Source organism: Cyrtonyx montezumae, unplaced genomic scaffold (assembly GCF_038088225.1).
Source record: "Cyrtonyx montezumae isolate F1298 unplaced genomic scaffold, pur_monq_1.0 scaffold_30, whole genome shotgun sequence".
Classification (NCBI taxonomy): Eukaryota; Metazoa; Chordata; class Aves; order Galliformes; family Odontophoridae; genus Cyrtonyx; species Cyrtonyx montezumae.
The window spans coordinates 14,488,033-14,510,187 of NW_027072035.1; the positions used below are offsets into that span (position 1 = coordinate 14,488,033).

At 36.5% G+C, this 22,155-nt stretch overlaps 1 protein-coding gene across 2 annotated transcripts in view; it reads right to left on the reverse strand.

The window, feature by feature from the left end:
• Positions 1–22,155, reverse strand: part of SRFBP1 (serum response factor binding protein 1) — a 65,270-nt gene that overhangs the window by 22,481 nt on the left and 20,634 nt on the right. For both annotated transcript variants that reach the window (XM_065744331.1, XM_065744329.1), the window contains exons 2-3: positions 16,195–16,283; positions 15,225–15,297 (exon numbers count right to left, since the gene is read on the reverse strand). In XM_065744331.1, coding sequence (XP_065600403.1) covers positions 15,225–15,297; positions 16,195–16,283 — 162 coding nt within the window. The remainder of the gene's footprint in view (positions 1–15,224; positions 15,298–16,194; positions 16,284–22,155) is intronic.

Below are 22,155 nucleotides of genomic sequence, written 5' to 3' on the forward strand. Positions count from 1 at the left end.
TTGGTGTTGTACATCCTGGTTTGACTCCAGTTGCTGGCCTTGTATCTACTCACAGTTCTTCCAGCAGCAGCTGTTACTGCAGTGCTTCATGTTGTGCATCAACACCCATTATCCTTCTGCATACCACTGTCTGCCAGCTACAGCACTGGTGTTATCAGTGCTGGGCACAGCCAGATAGCAGATTCTATTGTAAATCTAGGGTTCATCTCTTTCCTACAAGAGGAACTTTCTACTCAGCAGGAAGGAAAGGTGTACCTTTCAATAGCCATTTTTTCATCATCCCTCAAGAGGATGATGGGCAGGCAAGAGACAATGGACTGATTCTAGTCTGTGCTCCACATTACCATCTATCACGAAGCCCTTAAGAGACAAGTACACGTGCAGGGGAGGGATCTCCACACAGTGTGAAGCACAGTGTCACTCTCATTTCCCTGGTGATGATAGCCAAGATGATAGCTGCCACATGGGCAGCAATAATAGGACCTCTAAATGGGTCTGTCAGTCAGTTGGACCTAGTTAAGACTTCAGAAGATGACTAGGCCTTGACCTGAGACTAAGCTGAATAAAAAGAATGTGAAAAACTACTGGACATAAGAAAATTGCTGTTGTGACAGATAATGCAAGAAGTTGGCAAAGCAGCTGGTTTTTCAGATCTCTAAGGAAGAGTTGCATGAAAAACAGACGAACTTCAGAGAAAGCTGAAGAGAAGTTCTGGGGAGGATATCTTACACTGATGACAGTATGTACGAAGTCAAATATATGTATATAGTCATTAGCTCAGAGAGGTGGTGGAGTCTTCTTCTCTGGAGACGTTCCAGACCCGCCTGGACGCCTACCTGTGCAACCTGGGCTAGGGAGCTGCTTTGGCAGGGGGGCTGGACTCCATGATCTCTAGAGGTCCCTTCCAGCTCCTATAATTCTGTGATTCTGTACCAGTAATAGCACATAAAATCACATCAGTCACAAAGTCACATCAAAATAACCAAATTTGGGTGTGGTACAACAAAACAGGCAACAACAGGAAAAACAAATTATGGGTGAGCAAATACTAGACTGGGACAGAAAAAGGGATAGCCAGAGGCAATGAAAGGCTAGACTGTGAAACGGGTAGATGGGACAACACAGCACGCAGGCAGACAGCTGAGCACTGCTGTGGGGCAGCTCTGCTGCTGCGTGTCCAGCACTGCAGGCAGCAATTTCACTCTACTGTTGATGGAAATGTAACCAAGGCTGGTTTTTTTTGTATTTTTTTCAACAACGAGGTAATTTAAATAAACCGTAACTGTCTTACATAGAAAAAAAAGACCGTATTGTACAGAAGTATGTCAAGCACAAATGGCATCCGAAAATACAGTATCATATCAAACACTGGTAATGGTTACTCAGATCACTCTTCATCGAAGTGATTTATGTTTTAACATAAAGCAAGTGGAAATGTGATTTACAGAAAAGCCAGGAAGGACAGAAAAAATCTTCAACCTTGTCATTTGAGGCTTTGACACAACTCAGAAATCCAACATTATTCACATAAAATGTACTCTCAGCTATGCTGTCTAAGGCAATTTCAGATGACTCAGAAGAACATTTTGCCAGTGGTGGCCTGTGAAAACAATTTAGGAGTATCAGTCCTCACAATAGTAAAAACTTTACCTATCATGTACAGTCAATTTTGTTTCAACCAGTACTTTCTTTTTACCTTTATCAACTCAATTCTTTTCCTCACCATTTTTTTTTCACATTTTCTTAACTAAGAGTTAAGGCTTTTCTTATGAAATCACACAATATGTGCCTTTTTACATGATAATTTTGTTTTTCTTTCACATAAAGAATTTCTCTAAAAATAACAAGTAAATGAGTCAGGATATATACAAATTACTAACACAACAGCCATACCTAATATCAAATATTTCTAGTGAAATTTCAATTCTAGTTTGTTACTCATCACTGAACTTAGATTTTTGAGACATTATCATTATCTGTACTCTTGAATGAGGTAAGGGTTTGAGAATACCTTCTCTCAAACAAGTTTTGTACGTATCTTTTTAGCCTTCAGTTTCATTTTGTTGTTTCCTTAAATTTTTCTAGGTTCTTTAGTAAGGGCAAAGTGGTAGAAAATATATTCATTTCAGAAGAGATCTTCAGATTTTTTTTGTTTTATTTAATGACTATATGGTTTCCAGTCATGAGCAATTTTTTCTCTTTTGTAAGTCTCCAGAAGATCAGTATTTTAGTTATTCCTGAGAGCATAAGTATTCTTTGACTCACTGTAAAATACTACTATTATAAAACATGTTTGCTTACACAGAAACAGAGAATTCACAACACAGCATCTTCTAAAGAATGAAAGAAATCCATTAAAAGATTATATACTGTTAAAAATACACTAATTCCATGATAGGAGTATGAGTTTGCTACAACTGTGACGGCCTACTGTAAAGAAATACAATATTATCATCACTGATAATTTATTTTATAATATATATAAATTTTATCATCTCTAGCAGATGATTGTAAAGAAAAAGTGACACTACCTTAGGAAATTTCCATCCCTGGGATTATAGAAAAAAAGAAATACTTGGGCAGTAACTATACCCAAGTACATATACATCATATATATTTGTGTACATACACTTGCATTATATACATGTGTATATGAATTGCTACATCTCATCAGTGGATCACCATAACAAATGCAACTCTGTCTTATAAAAAAAAGAACACCCACACCCCAAATCCAGCCTCCTCAACCTCTTTTAGTGGATGTGAAGTCAACATAAAGAATATAGGAAAATGGACGAATACAAGTAAAATTCATGAGCAAAACTGTTGGACAGAAAATTTTACTTAAGTAAAAAATATTGTCTAGTTGAGTGGCTTAAGCTCAATTGTAAGTTTATTTAAAAGATGAATGCCACACTGAAATACCTTCATTATTATTAGATCCATATAGAATTTTCCAACAGACAATAAAAGCACTTTTTAGTAGGTGGCTGCCTTTCTGACAGTAGTTACAAACCATTTTCAAAATACTTCTCATGCACCCTTTTTAGTAACTATATTTATTGAACTTTCTCTATTAAAGGATGAAAAACTGTTCACACATGGCTTACATGTATTTATTTATTTATTAGTTGTATTTGCTCTCATTTTCTACTGTAGAATTAAGAAAGAGGTAAAACAGTCTACAGTTTCTGTCTTGGTAATATCATGCTGAAGAAGGGGACTCTCATTCCTGACAAAGAGCCCACAGCTTTCCTGACTCCTGGAAATTTAAGCTTACACTTGGCTTTATTTTTTTCCTCAGCGGAATCCTGGCAATCCAGGTTACACTCATCTTTATCCATTACATTTACATTACATAAAATCCTTCCAGAGAAGTCTATGGAATTTTGTAACAGATCAGTAACTGTAACTTGATTATAGGTAAAGTCAGAGCATGTTATTTGTTGCGTGTCCATGACTGCAACTTTCAAATTAAAGCTTTTGACAGCTGAAGACCCACTCTTAGTTTTAGTGCGTTTTTTGCTTTGTTCACTGTAACAAATAACTCAGAACACCCGTTTGTCTTCTCTGGCTGAAGTACACTAGAATGCCTGAATGATGCAACTTCACCATTTGCTTTACTTGATGCTAAGAGATCAGATAATCATTAAAATCTTGCAGTCAAAAACTGACAAAAAAAAATCCACTAGGTGAATCAATTCAGTAGCAATATGGTACTAAAAATTCCATTACTAGCAGCCATGAAAAATATCCAGTCCTAATATTCATGTGTTTCTATTAAATATACAGCACATTTTGAAATGATGGCAAATAATAAATAGAATTTTTCCATCAGGAATTCAACCTAGAATTTCCATTCTAAAAAGGCCTGCCATTATCTTCTATTGCAGCAGACTGCAAACAGACACTTTTCACAATTCTCCATACACATGGAAGAAAAAGCATTATGTTGGAATTATCAAGTACTGTTGAGGAGGTATGAGGTTTTCAGTCCACAAGTAAGAATGCTATGAGGGCTTGTAATAGCATCTCTGTAAGCAGACTTGCTACACATGGAGTCTAGGACAGCACTGTCACTGTCATACCTATCGCAGGTCCAAATTTAAGTGATATTCAGAAAATTAAGAAAATATACTGACTTCTAAGTCACTTGTTCAGAATAGCTGCCCTTCAAAAATATCTAAATATATCTGTGTGGTAATACATATATATGTTAAAGCGGTCTTTTGGGAAATAAAAAACAAAAAAACACGTCCAATCCCAAATGTGTCAGTTCCACAGCCTACGCAGCTGAAAGTGGCTCATGGTACCACACTTTGTGGCAGGGAAACACCAGCACTTCAGCATTTGCAGTTCACAGAACAACTTCCCCCGTACTTAACCTAGAAAGACCTTGTTACATCTTTCAAGTTGTGCTCAGTTCATGCTTTGTTTAAGTAAAATGCAATTAAAAGCATTTATCTGTAGACAAACCGAGCCAACTACAGATTTATAAAATGATTAAGAAAAAAAAGACATTATATACTCTGTCTACTCTCAATACATTTCAAGATCTCTCTGTCTTCCTCATGAAAAATCAACAAGACAACAGTTAGAACTTCCAATGATTTTGCACATTTACTCTACAGCCTAGCCTGCTCCCTGCATTCAAAGAAAATGAAGGAGTCTTCTTATCAGCCCTTGCCACTGTCTGTTTGCTATTTTGCTGGCATCAAATGTTGCTTTGAAAATTACAGATGGAGATGAGATGTGATGTAATCATTCAGGGCTTATAAAAATACAAAGTACCCTACTGGTTATTAAGAGAAACTAAAAAGGACAATAACAAAATAGTCAGGGTGAATGTCTTCAAGAGAATGGATTGTCAATCATTTTCATCTAGTATAAAGCAATATACTGACAAAGTTACAACTAAATGTTTGAGGCATACATACACTCTAAGTTTATACAGACAAGACAAATAAACCAACATAATTCTAATGCATTCTTTTTTATAAACTAAAATTACAGGTTACATTACAGTGAGAGAGATATTCAGTAGGAATTAACAGTGAAGTAGCAATACTCTGCATGTTGCACAGACTCCTCACTATTTAACTGTCTTAAGAATATGTACTAACATTTGAATAAATACTGTCCCAGAAGTTCGCATGTTTTCAAGAATGGTACAGCATTTTAATAAAATATGCCACCAAATTAAACTTTTGCTAAACTTACAGACACTGCAATTTGATACAGGCTGAAAGTAAGTGGATACACAGATCTAGTTTTCAACAGAAATAAAATCTTACTTTAAACACTGGAGTCTTAAAGAACAGACAGCTACAAGAAAGTAAAACCACAAGAAAAGAGATCTCATAGAAGAATGTTTTGTTCAACTAGTTTAACCAACAAAGCTTTGCCCCACAGTCTGACTGGGTGACTTGATACTATATCATCATATACTGAAAACAGAGGTTTCATCCAGTGAAAATGATTACATTTTATCTCTAACTGTGGAGAAATTAAACAAATTATAATTTAAATATGTTCTCCTGTGCCATTATGATTGAAGATTGTTGTTATGTCCTAAAGTAATTTTAGTATTTTTCACTTCTCAAACATCTAAATTCTGTATTTCAATGAAATAAAAAAAAAAGCAGTATAAAAAGAAAAGGTTTTACAGTTGCTAATTTTCCTTAAGTGTGTACTCAAGGAAATACCACATTTTTCAGTATGACTTCGCATTGTTCATCAATTGCCTCACATTTCAACATATGAAATCTCAAAATTAAAAAAAGTCCTCCTTGAAGTTATTAATTTTCAGCTTTGTTGTACTGAAAACAGCTTAGGCAAGAATACTGCAGTACAGATTAAGAAAAAAATACTAACGCTTATTTTTCATTTTAAAGTAACAAAGTGAAAGATGTCACTGGAGTAAATGATCAGAATGAAATACAACTTCCCCAAGAAATCAAAATCTACTGCAGTCTCAGTTTAAATTAATACATGGCATTCAATTCTGATGAGAATTAATTCTCACTAACCTGTTAAAAAAATGCACTCCAAAATTACAATTAATCACTGGGAATGTAAGAATGTATTTCAAGTGGAACTTGTCTAGCAATTGTTCTTTTTGTAATCTATACTAGTGTCAGGTTTTTGCTGGCACCAATTTTAAACATTACTAAATGTCTACAGTATTGCTGTCTCAGTTTAGATCCAAGTGAAATTCAATGTCAACCTGCGAGTTGTTATCTAGGTTTCACACTAAAATTCTTTCAAATTTTGTTTTTAGTGTTATCTAGAAAAATAATGCTAACAAAATTCTCATCAAACTGAACTCATTATTTTAAATTAAATTTTGTCCAAATTAGTGTTTTTCTTTAGGTAAATATTTTATTCTGCTATTTTGTACAAGCTCCCTTCAAAGCAGACTGTGAACCTGAGGGACAGCTATTTAGCTATATAGTATATAGTTTAATAACAGAACAAAACTTAAAACCAACTCCCCAGAACAAGATTTAACGTCGCTAGCTTGTTTAAACTGTTGTAAAATACCCAAAGTTATTTGGCAAGTATAAGCTGCTCTTTTCTGCCACGTTTATAAACTAATTTAATATTTCAAGAGGTATGCAAGTCAGATGCCAGCAATTACATCAGTCTACAGAGATGAACACTGAGAACTTGGTATTTTATTTAGTTAATTAGATTAAATAAATTGTTTAATTTTGGAGGTTCCCGTTTGATTCAGTAGCCACATTCAGGGAGCAACAGTCATTCTTTTCACCACAGCACAAAAAAGAACCAGAAATTCTGTAACCAGTTTCAGAAGTAGCAGGTATTATGAAAGTAACTGCAATTACCAGGATTAAACAAATTTAATAAACAAACCAAAAAGCTATACAAAAAGGAAAAAAAAAAAGCTCACTAATTAATCAGTACAGCAAACATGATGATGCCAAAATGATAACTGTTTAAATATTTTTTTCCTTGAACACTGTCATTCAGAGTCAAAAGATGTTTACTTGGACTGGTACTAGCTGCAATTTCTCTCTGTGCTGGCAATCTGTCCCACACTGCTTTTCTATTATTAAAATAGCAACCACATGGAATTTCAGGGTTAACATACTTCTAAGCAGCCTTGTGTTGGCTGGAACTAACTTCAGTTTTGAATTACTATCCGTGGTATTCACAATTGTTGCCAACAGCACTTGTTGCCAGACGAACTGTTTTCGTAAAAACTAAAGGAAAACAGCATTGCCTGCCAGAAGGGGACGCTATGTACAGCTAGCCGAAATCTGCCTTCTTTTCAGCTACACCTCTTTTCTCTGACTGCTAGTAAGAGCACAAGCTAAACAGCCAGGAAAAGGGTATGCTACATTCTTAGAAAGTTCCCACTGATGACAGTGAAACACAGATGGATGCCATCCAGTTAATAAACTCTACTTGGTAGAATCTGCTTTTAAATGGAAATGGAAATGAAAATAATTTATGATAGCAGAAGAAACAAAGGAGGTGTGGACAGAGATGGATATCCGAGTACAAATACGTACACGTGTATACAGCCCTTTTTCATCTACTTCCAGAGGGCATGAAAAAAATGAATTTAGAGATTAGATACAGTGTAGCAAGAAAAGACTTCCTTTTTCTAATCCCTGTCTCTGGGAAAAATGTTCGTTCAACTTCTTCTTAAAATGCATAAGAAAGAAAATAAACTACCTTTGACCTTGCCTAGAGATCCTGAAACCTGCACACGGTAAGTTTATTTTATTTGCCTAGTATGAGAAAAAAAGAAAAAACCACCACCACCAACAACAAAAGACAGTGTAACAGAACAAGCACCGAATAAGAATCATTTCTCACAGTTTCTAAATCCCAGAAATCAAATAAGTTAATCATAAGGCAGTAATTGTATTGTATGTTCTTATCAGGCCTGTTCACTTCATTGCAGCATCTTCCATTAACATGACAAATTTGAATTATTTTGCACATATGTATGGACAGAAGTGAAGAGATCTGGCAACAAAACATGAAAAACAGGATTATTTTCAGTACCTACAGATTTTGAAATCGGCTGCAAGAAACTCATGATCAAAACATTAGCAAACAGTACAAAAGAAGTACCTGGCACAGGTACATAAACTGTGCAGACCTCCAACATCAGCTGTTCACCTTGTATCCTGGGGAATCCTCTTCCAATTTTGTGATATCTTACATAGATTCTAAGTTGTTTTTCTTATCATCCTTGTCACTTTTCTTCTTTTAGTTTTACTTCTTTTTTTTCTTACCAATTATAGTAAGAAGACTTGTAAAGTATATGGGAAAATAACAGTTATGGAATAACAATACAGCAATTTCACACAGCTATGGTAGCTCCAAAATCCACCTTTGCATTGACAACAACCAATTCAGATCCAAGGAAAACAAAACATTCACTACCATGATATGTATTATTTTGCATGCACTATTAGAGAATTTCTTTAGTCATTTCATTGCCCAGTTGTTTTGTTTCTTAATAATGTTCTGCAGCTCTTTAGTGCTCATATTTTCACAATCTTGGAATTTTGGATCATCAAGCTCTGCAATACTCATTCTCATGGACCCCACAGAACAGCACTGCTATCTTTCCAACACTATGATAGCTAGTGATATATGGCTGCCTTCCACTTACTAGGTCTAACTCTTTGTTAGGAAAACAAGAAATTTTTATTTTCTTTTTAAGCAGAGGCTTTGGTGAAAGATGGCCAAAGACTATTTATAAAGTTAAGACTAGATGGGCAATATTTACTGCATGCACTGATTTCCTATAAGAACTACTACTCATTTGCAGGGCATTACTTTCATTTCCTGAATGTACAATTATTCTGCCTTATCCTATTCACCCACATGTTCACTAAATCTTTTCTTTAACAGAAGTGCCAATGAGTCTGTCCAGCACTGAAGTCATGTTTACATTAGTGTTACATTCCCAGAACAGACTTTATACATATTCTTCGTAAGCATGAGGCAACCATGGGGGAAATTACACAAAAGCAATCAATTAGAATAAAAAATCATAGCAGCTGCAGTCACCACTCTGAATTAACTAGTTTCTGTGTGACTATAAAGAGATTTACGGTAGGCCTCCTGTTACCCTCTACAGAAATAAGGAATTTGCCTCTAGATGAAATAAGAATAAAACCTTTACTACATTATTCAAGAAGAATTTCTTTTACAGCTGTGGAGAATTAGAGACATAACTTCTGTGTAAAAATTTCTTCAGAAGATAGTGTCCCAGAAATGACAGCTGATAAAGGGGTCTGAGACAGTTTAGGACAGATCCACCACAATGACTGAATGTCTTACTGTTTACTGGAGATACTCCTCTTAGCTGATCCATCATAAAATTAAACTACAAAGACAGGGTGGTATACAGCAAGAGACTGATTGGAACTGCCTGAGAAATACTTACAGCACAGCACGAGATTGCCAAACTAAAAAGCAAACTTATACAGTGCATACAAACATAGTCTTCTATTCTAAATTTACATGAATTATGGAAAAGCTTAACAATGAAAGAAGTATATATTTGAAGTATAGATACATGTTTTCAAAAAAAGCACAAGAGCATGCTGACACTTCTGTAGTTATTTTGAATAACAGTAACAAAAAGTGTTTTGGTTTGCTGTCACTGCTCAATTTTGAAATAAATTAAGGCATATGGCTTTCATTAATTTGTTTTTGGTACTACTGCAAAGGTTGCATCTTTATTAAAGCAAGCAATAAAAGTACTTATGTAGGATTCAGAAAGGAGATGGAGTCTCATCTGCGAGCCATATTTTTTAAAAAGTGAAAATAGCTTATTTTGCATTCTTTAAAAAAAAAACAACAAAAAAGTAAAATTCTTATGCAAGACTCAATAGGAAAAAGCTTCATCTGCAAACCATATTTTAAGATACTTGACAACCTTTGTTTAGAACGTACTTTAATACTTTCCTTAAGTTGTCTCAAAGCCATCAAAATGCTCTCTGTAATCTGTTTTCACTTTGTAACTAAGAATCTAATGTGCATAAGAAAAGGAACACATAATAACTGCTTCTATTTAAGTATCTTGTCAATGATAGAGGTTAGAAAATGAGCTAGTGTTATTTTGTCCTCATATTTAAAAGTATAGTCTAAAGCAGTACTTGATGTAAAAAAATAATTATTTTTGTTATCATAATGAAAATGCAAGTAGGAATGACTGTCAGTTGTTTTTGCATTCCAACATTGAATTGTACAGTACAAACTTCTTCCCCACATTTTTCTCTCAATTTTTGAGAGAAATTTTTGAGATTTTTTTCAATCTTCTTAATAACTCAACATATTATTTTATACTTGCAATCCAGGAAAAACAACAATAAAACACCCCACCAGCTTTTCAATGTCAAGATCGTTAAGTCTGCTTAGTTAAAACATCTTGATGTCCTGAGAAGATGAAAGAACAGATATTAGCAGACTGACTAGCAGTTATATTAAACATGAGATTACTCATTTTGGCATCAACATGATTGGAAGTAAAGTACAAGAGCAAACGTGAAGCACTGTAAAGATAAAAATGAGACAGAACTGACGCCTCCTGTTTTAAGATGTTGGTCCCCAGTATCAAAGGTGGATGTCGGTGGTGAGGCAGTAAAGGTTGAATCTTACCACCAATATTTCATTCCATGTTGTTGCTGTGTGATAGATGGCAGCAGAGGGCAGACTGACAAAATGACACCTGGCATTGAAGAACAGGTGAAGCAAAGGTGTGGAAATGAATTCCTCTTTAAGGCAAAAAACTGCACCAATGGACATTTGTAAACACTTGCTGGATGTTTATGGAGACCAAACAGTGGATGTTGGCACTGGTGAGGTGGTGGGTGGTGCATTTCAGTAGTGGTGACAATGATATGAAAGACAAGACAAGTTCCAGATGATCGTTCACATCTGTCACACCGTGAAATGAAGAATGTCTGCACAAATGGGCAGATTACAGGGATCTGTATACAGAGTTAAATATTGGCTACAGTGCATTGGAAATGATGGTGGCAATGCTGAAATATCACAAAGTTTTCACCAGGTAGGTACCACAAATGCTCAAAGAGGAACAGAGTCACACCGAATCACAGAATAGTAGGGGTTGGAAGGGACCTCTAGATCATCTAGTCCAACTGCCCTGCCAAAACAGGCTCCCTATACCAGGTTGCACAGGTAGGCAGAAAAAAAAGTACTTGCAAGTTTGTCAGGACCAGTTCAGTACAAGGGTGAATGCAACAGTTTCCTGTATTGCATTATTACTAGGTACACATGAGACGTGGTGTCACCACACGCCAGAGTCAAAGCAACAATGTACGGAGTGGTGATGAGAATTTACCATTAAAGTTCAAGATGCAGACCTCAGAGGGGTAAGTGGATGTGCACTATCTTTTGGGATAGGAAAAGGATATTTTTCCTGCAGCTTGGACAAACCATCAACACAGATCACTACAACTTGATGCTTATTAAGCTGAAGGTTCAAACTTGCAGAATCAGGTCAGAGAAGACTAACTTTCTCTTGCAGCATGAAAGTGCAAGGCCTCATTATCAGTTTGAAGCCATGGACTACATTGCCAGTCTTGGCTGGACTGCCTTAACCTGCCCACTATACAGTTTGTATTTGGTGCATTCTGAATTCCATCTGTTCAGGTCGATGAAAAATGGACTACGTGGGCAACATTTTCCTAGTAATTATGCTGTCATAGCAGCTGTGAAATCGTGGGTTAGTTCCACTGGTATCAATTCTAATGAGCCAAGCATGCAGGCTCTTCTTCAGAGCTGATGAAAACATAGCTAATGGTAGTGACTATACTCAAATAAAGCATTTAGTAGCTGAGAATGTGCTCTGTCAAATAGTGCTATTGTGCTCTTTGTATCTGTTGTAGTTTCCATGGAAATAAATAGGAGGTATTACTACCAGAGTAACCTATACAGAATCACAGAATCGTTTAGATTGGAAAAGACTGTCGCCAACACACACCAAGTCCCTAAAATCACTAAAACACAAATCATAGTTCTGTGCTTATACATTTCTTTAACATCTTCAGGATGTGGATTCCACAGCTGGGCTGTCTGTTTCAGTGCTTGAACACACGTGCAGTGATTAAGTTCTTCCTAACATCAAATCTAAGTTTCCCCTCACACAACTCAAAACTGTTTCCTCTTGTCATAACACTAGTCACCTGGAAGAAAACACAAACATCCTCACTAAAAGCCGTCTCTGTTCACTATTTTAACATAGTAATCTTTAATGTGAACAAGTTCTTTTAAGAATAATTCATTCGATATCAGGAAGTTGTAGCACTTTTGAATGTTTATGAATTACCAAAGAATTATTCCCTGAATAATATAATGGAGGAGGAATTCCATGGAACTTGATGATTAGAAGAAAGTGAAAAGCATCTGTGAGCATGTCATACTAGGCTGCATTTGCTTAGATGAAAGGAGACTCATGACATCAGGCAGCTTTTACAACCAAAGCACAACTTATGCAAGTCTGTGCAACATTATATACTTTACTCCCAAAGATTCTGTAAGCTCAGGAAACTGAAGCTGAAGGGCAGAACAGACCAGCAAAAACAATAAGGGAAACAACATACAAAAAGCAAACAACCACACTCTTCCATATCTTTTTGCTACTGTGTGCTCCACCTCACAGTGAACCTGTATTTCACTTTACTTAAACTTTACTTTTCCTCTCAATATATTTATAGTAGCCACTCTTTCTGCTACTTCACACTCATCAAAAAATGGACCTCTAGCTGGCATCTGGTATTTCTAACACTTGTTTTGAGCATTCAAGCAGCGCATCTACATGTGTGTTTGTGTTTAGGCTCAGATATAAGCACGCTGCTTATTCATGGTTGGGAAAAGATATTCTGATCTCCTCTTGACTGAAGCAAGAAAAACTTACATTTATAAAAAAGTGTTTTCTCTGGCAAGTGTGGGAAAAACTTAGAACAAATATTCTATTTTCCTTCTCTGGGATTTTCAAGAATATATACTTTATTAACATACAAAAGCTTTCAAGACTTTGTCCACTGAACAAATAAGTTCTAGATGTTGTAAGCAGCCATCTAAAAAAATCTCTAATCTGTAAATGCTGTCAGATTCCGATCTAATGTCCACTTTCTGACTCCTAGCCACTTGGGCCACAGCAAGTAATTTTTATTTTTTGGCATGGAAGTGGGTGTGTTTTTTTTTTCTTTTCAGCTGGATGTCTATAGGTTTGCAGCCTCGACCCTAAACATTCAGTATAAGAGAAGGCAGAAATTTTTCTTATATAAAACATTAAGTAGTAGTGTATGGACTATTTCCACAGGTTGTTTCAAAAATAACCTGTTTCTGTACAGACAGAAGTTTCAAAAGGATTTTTATCCCCTCTCGCCTATGCTTATGATCCACACATTGAAACTGCTGTATTAGTTTGAACAATGCAAGTCTGCTATAAGTCAAGCCTTTGTAGACCATTAGTGAATGTCCCTCATTAGTCATTTCTATTCTATATGTTATGTAGAGTTTTTGAAATCATTGCTTACAGGATCAATAACTTAAGGGAAGGTTTCTGAGTGTGACGTTTTACACAGTATAAACTCTACTGTGTCAGGTAATTTGAGTGATTTATGTGAAAACTGTCTTGTTTCTCCTCCATGATGAATAAGGAATACTTCTATGCCAGCTATGAAAAGGTCTCTTAGTCTAAAAGCGCTGAAAAAATACATAAACTGCTAGTGCCTTTTAAATAGTGATTCAAAAAACCAAAACAAAACAAACAAAAAAAAGCATGAGTTTTTACTTTGTTTAAGGAACAAATACACAATAGATTCAGAAAGTGTCTATTTGTTCAATTTAAAAGACAAAAAAAACCCAACAAAAATAATCAGGAAAAACAACTTTTTGCTATTAAAATTTTACTAATTTAATATTTGTGCTCCTTTCTTTCTCTCCTTTTTATTTTTAACAATAAAGACTACAGAAATCATTTAATAGCTATTTGCCCTGGAAGTAGGAGTGATTTTCAGCTGCTCACTCCTCCTATTCAAATTATTTCAATGTAAACTTTGTTTACCAATAGCTTTCCAAGTTGCAAACCTATCCTCTCTCAAAAATCAATCATACAGTTAACACTTACAGGTCTTAAACTTATGAAACTCAGATAGCGTGTCACAACTGACAACTGAAGTTCTCCTTTATTTCCACATGGCTCATTCTCTGTTTGGTCAAATGACAATCTCACTATTAGATGTCTTTTTTTCAAAGTCATCTGTAACAGTATGAACACTGGAATCAGCCATCTCCATATATCTCAGTTTAGAAGCCTTGTTTTTCTAGATTCCACCTTCACAAAAATGGACAGACAGCCAAGGAAGGTTGTTCATTGTATTCCACATCTATCTCCTTCTGGAGACATTTCTACATCCATGATTTATACAAACCAGAAGGCATGGAGACTTTTCAAACAACATTGTTTATTACCGAGAATTGGGTGGGGTAAATCAAGTCTGACGACTGATGTTAACTGCAGGAGCACATTTATGTCAAAGCAGTTCTTTTGTACAATTGAGAATGCTTGTTTTGAAATCTGGAGTCTACACCCATTTGGAAACACACAACAACACAATTATCTATTAAAATTGAGATAAAAGAAGTAGAGAACATTCTGATATAAAATCTCTGAAGCATTTGCTCATACATAATAAAACAAAGATACAAAAACTATCTATTCTCAGCAAGAACAGAGAAAGAAGAAACTGAATCACGTGTTACCTGTCTCCTGAAAATAAAATTTCAGAAACTAAAACAGAATTTTAAAGCTGAAAGCAATATTTCAGTAGCATCACATTTAAAGATATGAGAATTGACACTGACAATACCATAATCAGTTACATGAAACACTTCTCACATTCTTATTGGCATAAAAAAAAATAATTCCTGCACTTTAAACTTCAAGAACCACTTAGTCCAGATGAATTCAAGTTTAGTTTGGCAAGTTTATGACTCAAACTGTTTAACACCTTGACACATGCAGTAAACAAACATGGAAATATGGAAAAGTTCTTGACTTTCCAGATGTGTTACAGTAATGACCAAGCTGACTCAGAAAATATTTCAGGTAGGTTTCAGTAATGCAGATAGAAAAAACAAAGCTTTTGATTGCTAAACTTAAGTATATTTAATATGCAAATATATAAATATGATAATACCTTCATAGCATGGATTTCTTCTATTAGTCTCTCAACTCGTTTTTGGTTCTTTAACTTCAATTCTTCTGAACCCCTGTAAATGAAGTCTTTATTAAAAAAAATGAGTTTTAATCACTTTCTTTTCCCAGCATGGTGATACTAAGTATCAGACTATCACAACAATGAGCACAATCACATTCCCTCGTTAAATGAGCATTTTGGTGAAAAGTTGTTGAGTAGTTTCCTCTGTTTTGAACAGGAGGAAAAAAACACTGAACATTAAGCAAAATAATAAAAAACCAAGCATTATTTTACTAGAAGAGAATGACTACAATTTCTACCACCAACACATAGGAGATTTCAAATGCAACTATATTCTAAGTCCTGCAACATTTAAATGTAGATGTTCACTAGGCCTGTACAATTTGCTAAGTTTACGAAAGAATAGTACATTCAATTTACACTTGGAACATTATAATAGACTTATCTTTTGTCTCCACTGAGATAACACAAGTCACTTCAGGCCAGTTACCTTTAAAAATACAACCTTGAAAATGTTGTTTTAACAATATTAACTTTAATTATTAAAAAAACATGTATAATTTGTATAAATATACATACTAAATGATATTTTTTGTTATACAACTTTGCAGAGAACTGCAGTGAGAAGATAACAGACAATTTACAATCAACAGCAGAAGAGCCTAAGAGATCAAGTCTGATTGTTTCAGAAGTGCTGTAAAATGATCTTTGTGGTGATTAACTTCTAAACACTAAATCCTTATTAAAACAAGTTATCCCCATTTTACTTTATGAAACTAGTCTTTAGTTAGTATTTTCAGTCTATCTAAAATAAGTAAAATATGACTAATAGAATGTATATCAGTTCGCCTTAAGTTTTCTATGTGATAAATGTTTACCCCTTTCTCTGTTTTCTGAAAGACAATCCAGATACTAAACACAAACAAGAACAACGACATTTAAAACTGACTTTTTCAACTTCAGTTTCCCAATGTGTCTGGTCAGTCTGCGAATGGTCAGGACTCTGGCCTTCTTCACATCTTTTCTCATCTTCACAACCTGTCAGAAAGATGGAAGATAATATGAAGCTTTAATCAATTTCTGTATAAAATAAATTTGTTACATTAACTTACATTTTAGAAATCAACAAAAACTGTTCTTGAAAACGGAGTGCATTCTGATGCTAATCAAATTACAGTTGAAACGAATTCACATTTCATTTAAAATCAAGTTGCTTTCACAAACACCAGGGGAAGAACAACCAACAGTCTAAAAATGTGTCTGATGTCTAAACAGAAGACAAGACATTCCTAACTATCCATATTTTAATATTATTCTTAGAGCCAGACTGAGCCACAGACTTGTAAAGACTCATCTTTTGCCTTCAGTTTGTTTATTTTTGTCCCAGTAAAACAGTATTTTTCCATTAGTGTGTTTTATTTTCACTGTGAAACATTTTGAAAGATTTAAGGAAAGACTCTTAAACTAAAGACTAATTATTAAAAAAAAAACAACAAACCTTAAGATATGCAAATTTTTTTTATCTGATTTTCCTTAAATACAAATACATACAGAAAAATCTTTGAAAACTTTTGATTTGAATTTCCATCATGGGATGGAATTAGGAAAGAAAACTGTCTTTACAGTGGTGCACATTTCAGAGAGATACATTCATTAACTACTTACAGTACTGCTAATTCGATATTCAGATGTTATTTATTCAACTATCAATATTAACATTTCATATTTATATTTAAAAATATGAACTATTTAAACAAAAACATAATTATTCCTGACAAAAAGTCAAATTTCTCTTAAGTTCATGCAATGTGGATAAGTTTCAAAAGAAGTTGGCATCTCTTCCTCAAGGAAGTTCTTGACCTGAAATTTCTATATTCGCTTATAATTTCTTAATGACAACATGAAAATGACTGCGTCTTGCCCAAATATCTAACAGTTACCATCTAACCATTTCTACCAGGGACTAGTAGCATTTGAAACCATAATCAAGCTTGACCACAAAACAAAAAAAACCAACAAGATCTTCAAAGCTCATAGAGCAACATTTCACTTTACATTAAAGCCTGAGACCACAAAGACAAGAAGTTATTACTTGTTCTAAAAAAATGACATATTTTGCACACACCTTATTACATCTGTAGCCAGGTTACTTGCATGAGTGAGCATTTAAGCCTCAAATTGCACCTAGCTGTGATTCTACTGAAGGTCTAATCTGTTGAAACAATTTCAGGACCCTCGAATTACAGATCCCTCGTCACACTAAAGAAAATAAAGCAGGGTTTCTGCTAAAAGTAGGAGGGTAATTGTTCTGTGGTAGTTACTTGAAATTGCACTGAGAAAAAAGGAAAAATATGTTGTGTGGTGACAGAAGAGATGGCCTCGAAAAAGGGCAAATCATGCCAAACATGGAGTCCTTTAGTATAGTGTCAGCACTGGAGGACAATTCATGCACAGCCGATTATATGATTCCTCACTAGACAATGACAGAGGGACTGCCATATCTACTGAGTTGAATTCAACGGCTCTAGGTCCAGGAGGAGGCTGGTGATAAGACAGATTCCTCCAGGACACTGCTTTGGACTGCCTGCTGCTCAGTATCTTTATCAGTGACTTAGCAGGATCAAGTGCACCCTCAAGTGAGTTTGTGGATGACACCAAATTGAGTGGTGCATTTGATACAACAGAAGGAAAGGCAGTTGAGAAGCTAGAAATGAGCCAGCAGTGAATGTCTGAAGCCTGGAAGGTCAACCATATCCTCTGCTGCATTTAAAAGTGTGTCCTGCTGGGCCAAGGAGGTTAATTCCCTCTTGTGAGGCTCTGCATATAGCATCCAGCTCAGGGGCCCTCAACATAACAGAAACTCCCCCTACTAGAGGAGGCCCATAAAAATGAGGACTGGAACACTTTTCCTGCAAAAGGGTACTGAAAGAGTTGGAGTTGTTTATCTGTGAGAAAACTCCAGTGGAGACCTCACTGTTGCATTTCGATACCTAAAGGAAAAATACAAGAAAGATGGGGAAGAGCCTTACTACTAGTGTGCACAGTGAAAGGTCAAGGTTTTAAACTATAAGAGGGAAGATTTAGATTAGATGTTAGGAAACACTTTAGTCAGAAAGTGATGAATCACAGGAACTCTGCCAAATCTACGCTAGATAGCTGCACTTTGAAAGTCTCTATGAACTGGTAAATATATGCTTAACATTTATTTATGAGTGTATCTCCTTTGGTAAATGTAAAAGGAGAACTGGCTTCAATGGACAAAAAGAAGGCTGAGGTACTGAATGAATTATTTGCCTCAGTCTTTACTGGTGACCAGGATTCTAGTATTTCTCACGTCCCTGAGCCCTGCACCCCCAAACCTCTAGGTGGGGACCGGGGCAGTAAATTCTCCCCCACTGTAAGGGCAGAGCAAATCTGAGACCAACACAGAAGACGGAATGCGTATAAGTCTATGGGGGCTGGATGGCGTGCATCCCAGGGTTCTGAGGGAGCTGGCTGAGGTGGTTGCCGATACGCTCTCCATCATATTTGAAAGTTCATGGCTGTCAGATGAGGCCTTGGATGACTGGAGGAAGGGTCATGTCACTCCCATTTACAAGAAAGGGAGCAAGGAGGATCGGGGAACTACAGGCTGGTGAGTCTCATCTCTGTACCTGGGAAGACCATGGAACAGATCCTCCTGGATGACATTCTTGATCACATGAGGAATGAGCATGTGATCCAAGACAGCCAGCATGCATGGCTTCACCAGGGGAAGGTCATGCTTAACCAGCCTTGTGGCCTTCTATGATGGAATGACAGCATTGGTGCACAAGGGGAAGGCGACCAGTGTCATTTACCTGGACTTGCACAAGGCCTTGATATGTTTCCCCATAACATCCTTATCTCCAAATTGGAGAGATGTGGATTTGATGGGTGGCCCACTTGATGGATAAGAAATTGGTTGAAAGACCACAGACAGAGGGTGGTGATCAATGGTTCTAGGTCCAGGAGGAGGCTGGTAACGAGCAGTGTCCCCCAGGAGTCTATCTTGGGAGCAGTGCTCTTTAACATCTTTATCAATGACATTGATGATGGAATCGAGTGTACCCTCAGCAAGTTTGGTGATGACACCAAGCTGAGTGGTGCAGTTGAAACAATGGAAGGAAGGGATGCCATTCAGAGGGACCTCAACAGACTTGAAAGATGGGCCCGGGTGAGCATAATGAGGTCCAACATGTTGAAGTGCAAGGTTTTGCACTTGGGCCAATGGAATCCCAGGCATCTATACAGACTGGAAGGAACAGTCCTTGAAAGCAGCCCTGCAGAGAAGGACCTAGGGGTACTGATGGATGAAAAACTTAACATGAGCCAGCAGTGTGCTCTTGCAGCGTGAAAAGCAAATGGTATCCTGGGCTCCATCAGGAGAGGGGTGGCCAGCAAGGACAGGGAGGAGATTGTCCCTCTATACTCTGCTCTTGAGAGGCCCCATCTGGAGTAATGTGTCCCGGTCTGGAACCTCCAGTACAAGAAGAACAGAGAGGTGTTGAAAAGGGTCCAGAGGAGAGCCACAGAGATGATCAGGGGGCTGGACCACCTCCCCAACAAAGACACGCTGAGGGAGTTGCACTTGTTCAGCCTGGAGAAAAGAAAGCTGCAAGGTGACCTAATTGCAGCCTTTCAGTACCTACCAGGAGCCTATAAACAGGAGGGAAGCAAACTCTTTGAAAGGGTAGATAACAGCACAAGGGGAAAGCTAAGAGAGGGAAGATTTAGGTTGGATGTCAAGGAAAAGTTCTTTGGGCTGCCTCGAGAGATTGTTGATGCCCCATCCCTAGAGGTATTCAAGGCTGCCCAGGGCCCCATCCAATCTGGCCTGGTCTAGTATTAAATGGGGAGGTCGATGGTCCTGGCTGTGGCAGGGGAGTGGAGATTCATGATCCATGAGGTTCTTTCCAACCCGGGTCATTCTGTGATTCTGTAACTTTACCATTTGACATCTTAGTGTGTAAACTCTTTTTTTTTTTTAATTTGCTATTGAGTGGAATTATCTTTTTAAATAACAGTTCCCTGTAATAAATCTTCTTGTAAATGGGGGAAAGAAAATAAAACATCTTCTGGTTGAACACCTTCTACATACTATATACATTCAAAAAGATGTAAACTGGATACACCATTTCAGGAGGAAGGTGTTTGTTTTTTGTTTGTTCTTTAAATAACTATTGAAATGATTCCCAAGTTACAAACTCATTTGAATTCAAAGAATTCATACAGCAACTTAACGTGGTAGTTACTGCATGTCCACATAAATAAGCGTATTTAACTTTCTCTCCAGAATGTTTTGTAATGTATTTTTATAGAAATATTAATGCAGACACAGCATGTTTCTGGGGCATAAATTTGCCAAGACCCTGCCTCCCCAGCTGCCAGCCAATAAGGTCTCTGTAGACATATGACAGCAAGAATGAGGGAAGGTATTCACTCCTTGGCAGACTAGGCATATCAATTTATGTAATCCACAGTCACTTCTTTCACACGGGACAGTATGCATCAACTCTGTTCTTGGAAGTACTCATGAAGTTCTCCAGAAAGCAGCCAATTATTTGGAAGAGCAATCATGCCTCAGATATACAGCGTGTCTGAAACAAGTCTTAGACCACCATTGGCTACTAGGACCCACTGAGCCATCAGTCTCTTACTTCAAAAAGTGAGGCAGGCAAACAAAAACAAAAATATGAAAAAGAAAATAAAAAGCCAAATTTAACCCCCTTTGCTTCTCAAACAAAAAAAATGAACAAAAAAACCTGGGGTGGCTTTTAAAAAATTATAATAAACACTTACTCATAATAACGTATATATTTCTGTAAATAAGAAATAAAAGACAACAAAAAAGGACGAGTCTTCCCACTGGAACATGCAAAGGCTACACTATTAGACAGGGTCAGACTGCTTTGTGCTTTAGGGCACAAACACAAGAATTTGTAATATACTTAAAGGCGACCATAAAATCAAAAGAATAATTATAGCCCCAGGCAATCTTGAAGCAAACCTATCAATAGCAATACATTCCAGGATTCTTAGAAATTCAGGAAGCATGGTGTTGTAAGTGGAGGTAATCACTTCAAGCATTCTTTGCAATAAAGTACATGGGATGCTTTCTGTTTTGGAAGACACTTTGTTTTGTAGAAAAAAAACAACAAAACATTATTTAAGAGGCAATTACACGCTAGTTATTAAATAGTGAGAAGAACTGGTCATAGCTACCAAGAAAAACTGACATTCCACAGTCATATTTGGTGACAGGACGAGGGGAAAAGGCCACAAACTGAAGCAGAGGAAGTTCTGCACAAATGTGCGTGGGAAATTCTTCCCAGTGCAGTGACGGAGCACTGGCACAGCTGCACAGAGAGGTGGTGGAGTCTCCTTCTCCAGAGTTATTCAATACCTGCCTGGACGCCTACGTGTGCAACATGCTATAGGGAGCTGCTTTGGCAGGGGGGCTGGACTCGGTGATCTCTTGAGGTCCTTTCCAATCCCTACAATTCTGTGATTCTGTGATATTATAGATAATTTAAAAAATTTAAAATCTAAAAGGCATAATAGTGGAAATTAATTCACTTCCAAATACAAGCCAGTATAGTAAAACACAGCAGCCTGAAAGAAAACAAGAATATTTCTGAAGTAAAAACCTTAGCTGAGGAACTGTACCAAAAATTACATTCAGTCTACACTATGCCTTTCTCAGGTACCACAAGGGATATTTCTATTACTATAAATCCTAAACAAAATGAAATGCAAAAAAAATTCAATTTGTGTAGCTATTTCATGAAGTAGACTACCACTGCCCCAACAGTTTGCAATACAAAGCAAGTGCTCCCCAAAACACAATGTATATAGGCTGCTCTGAAAGTAACACCTCCTATTTATTTCC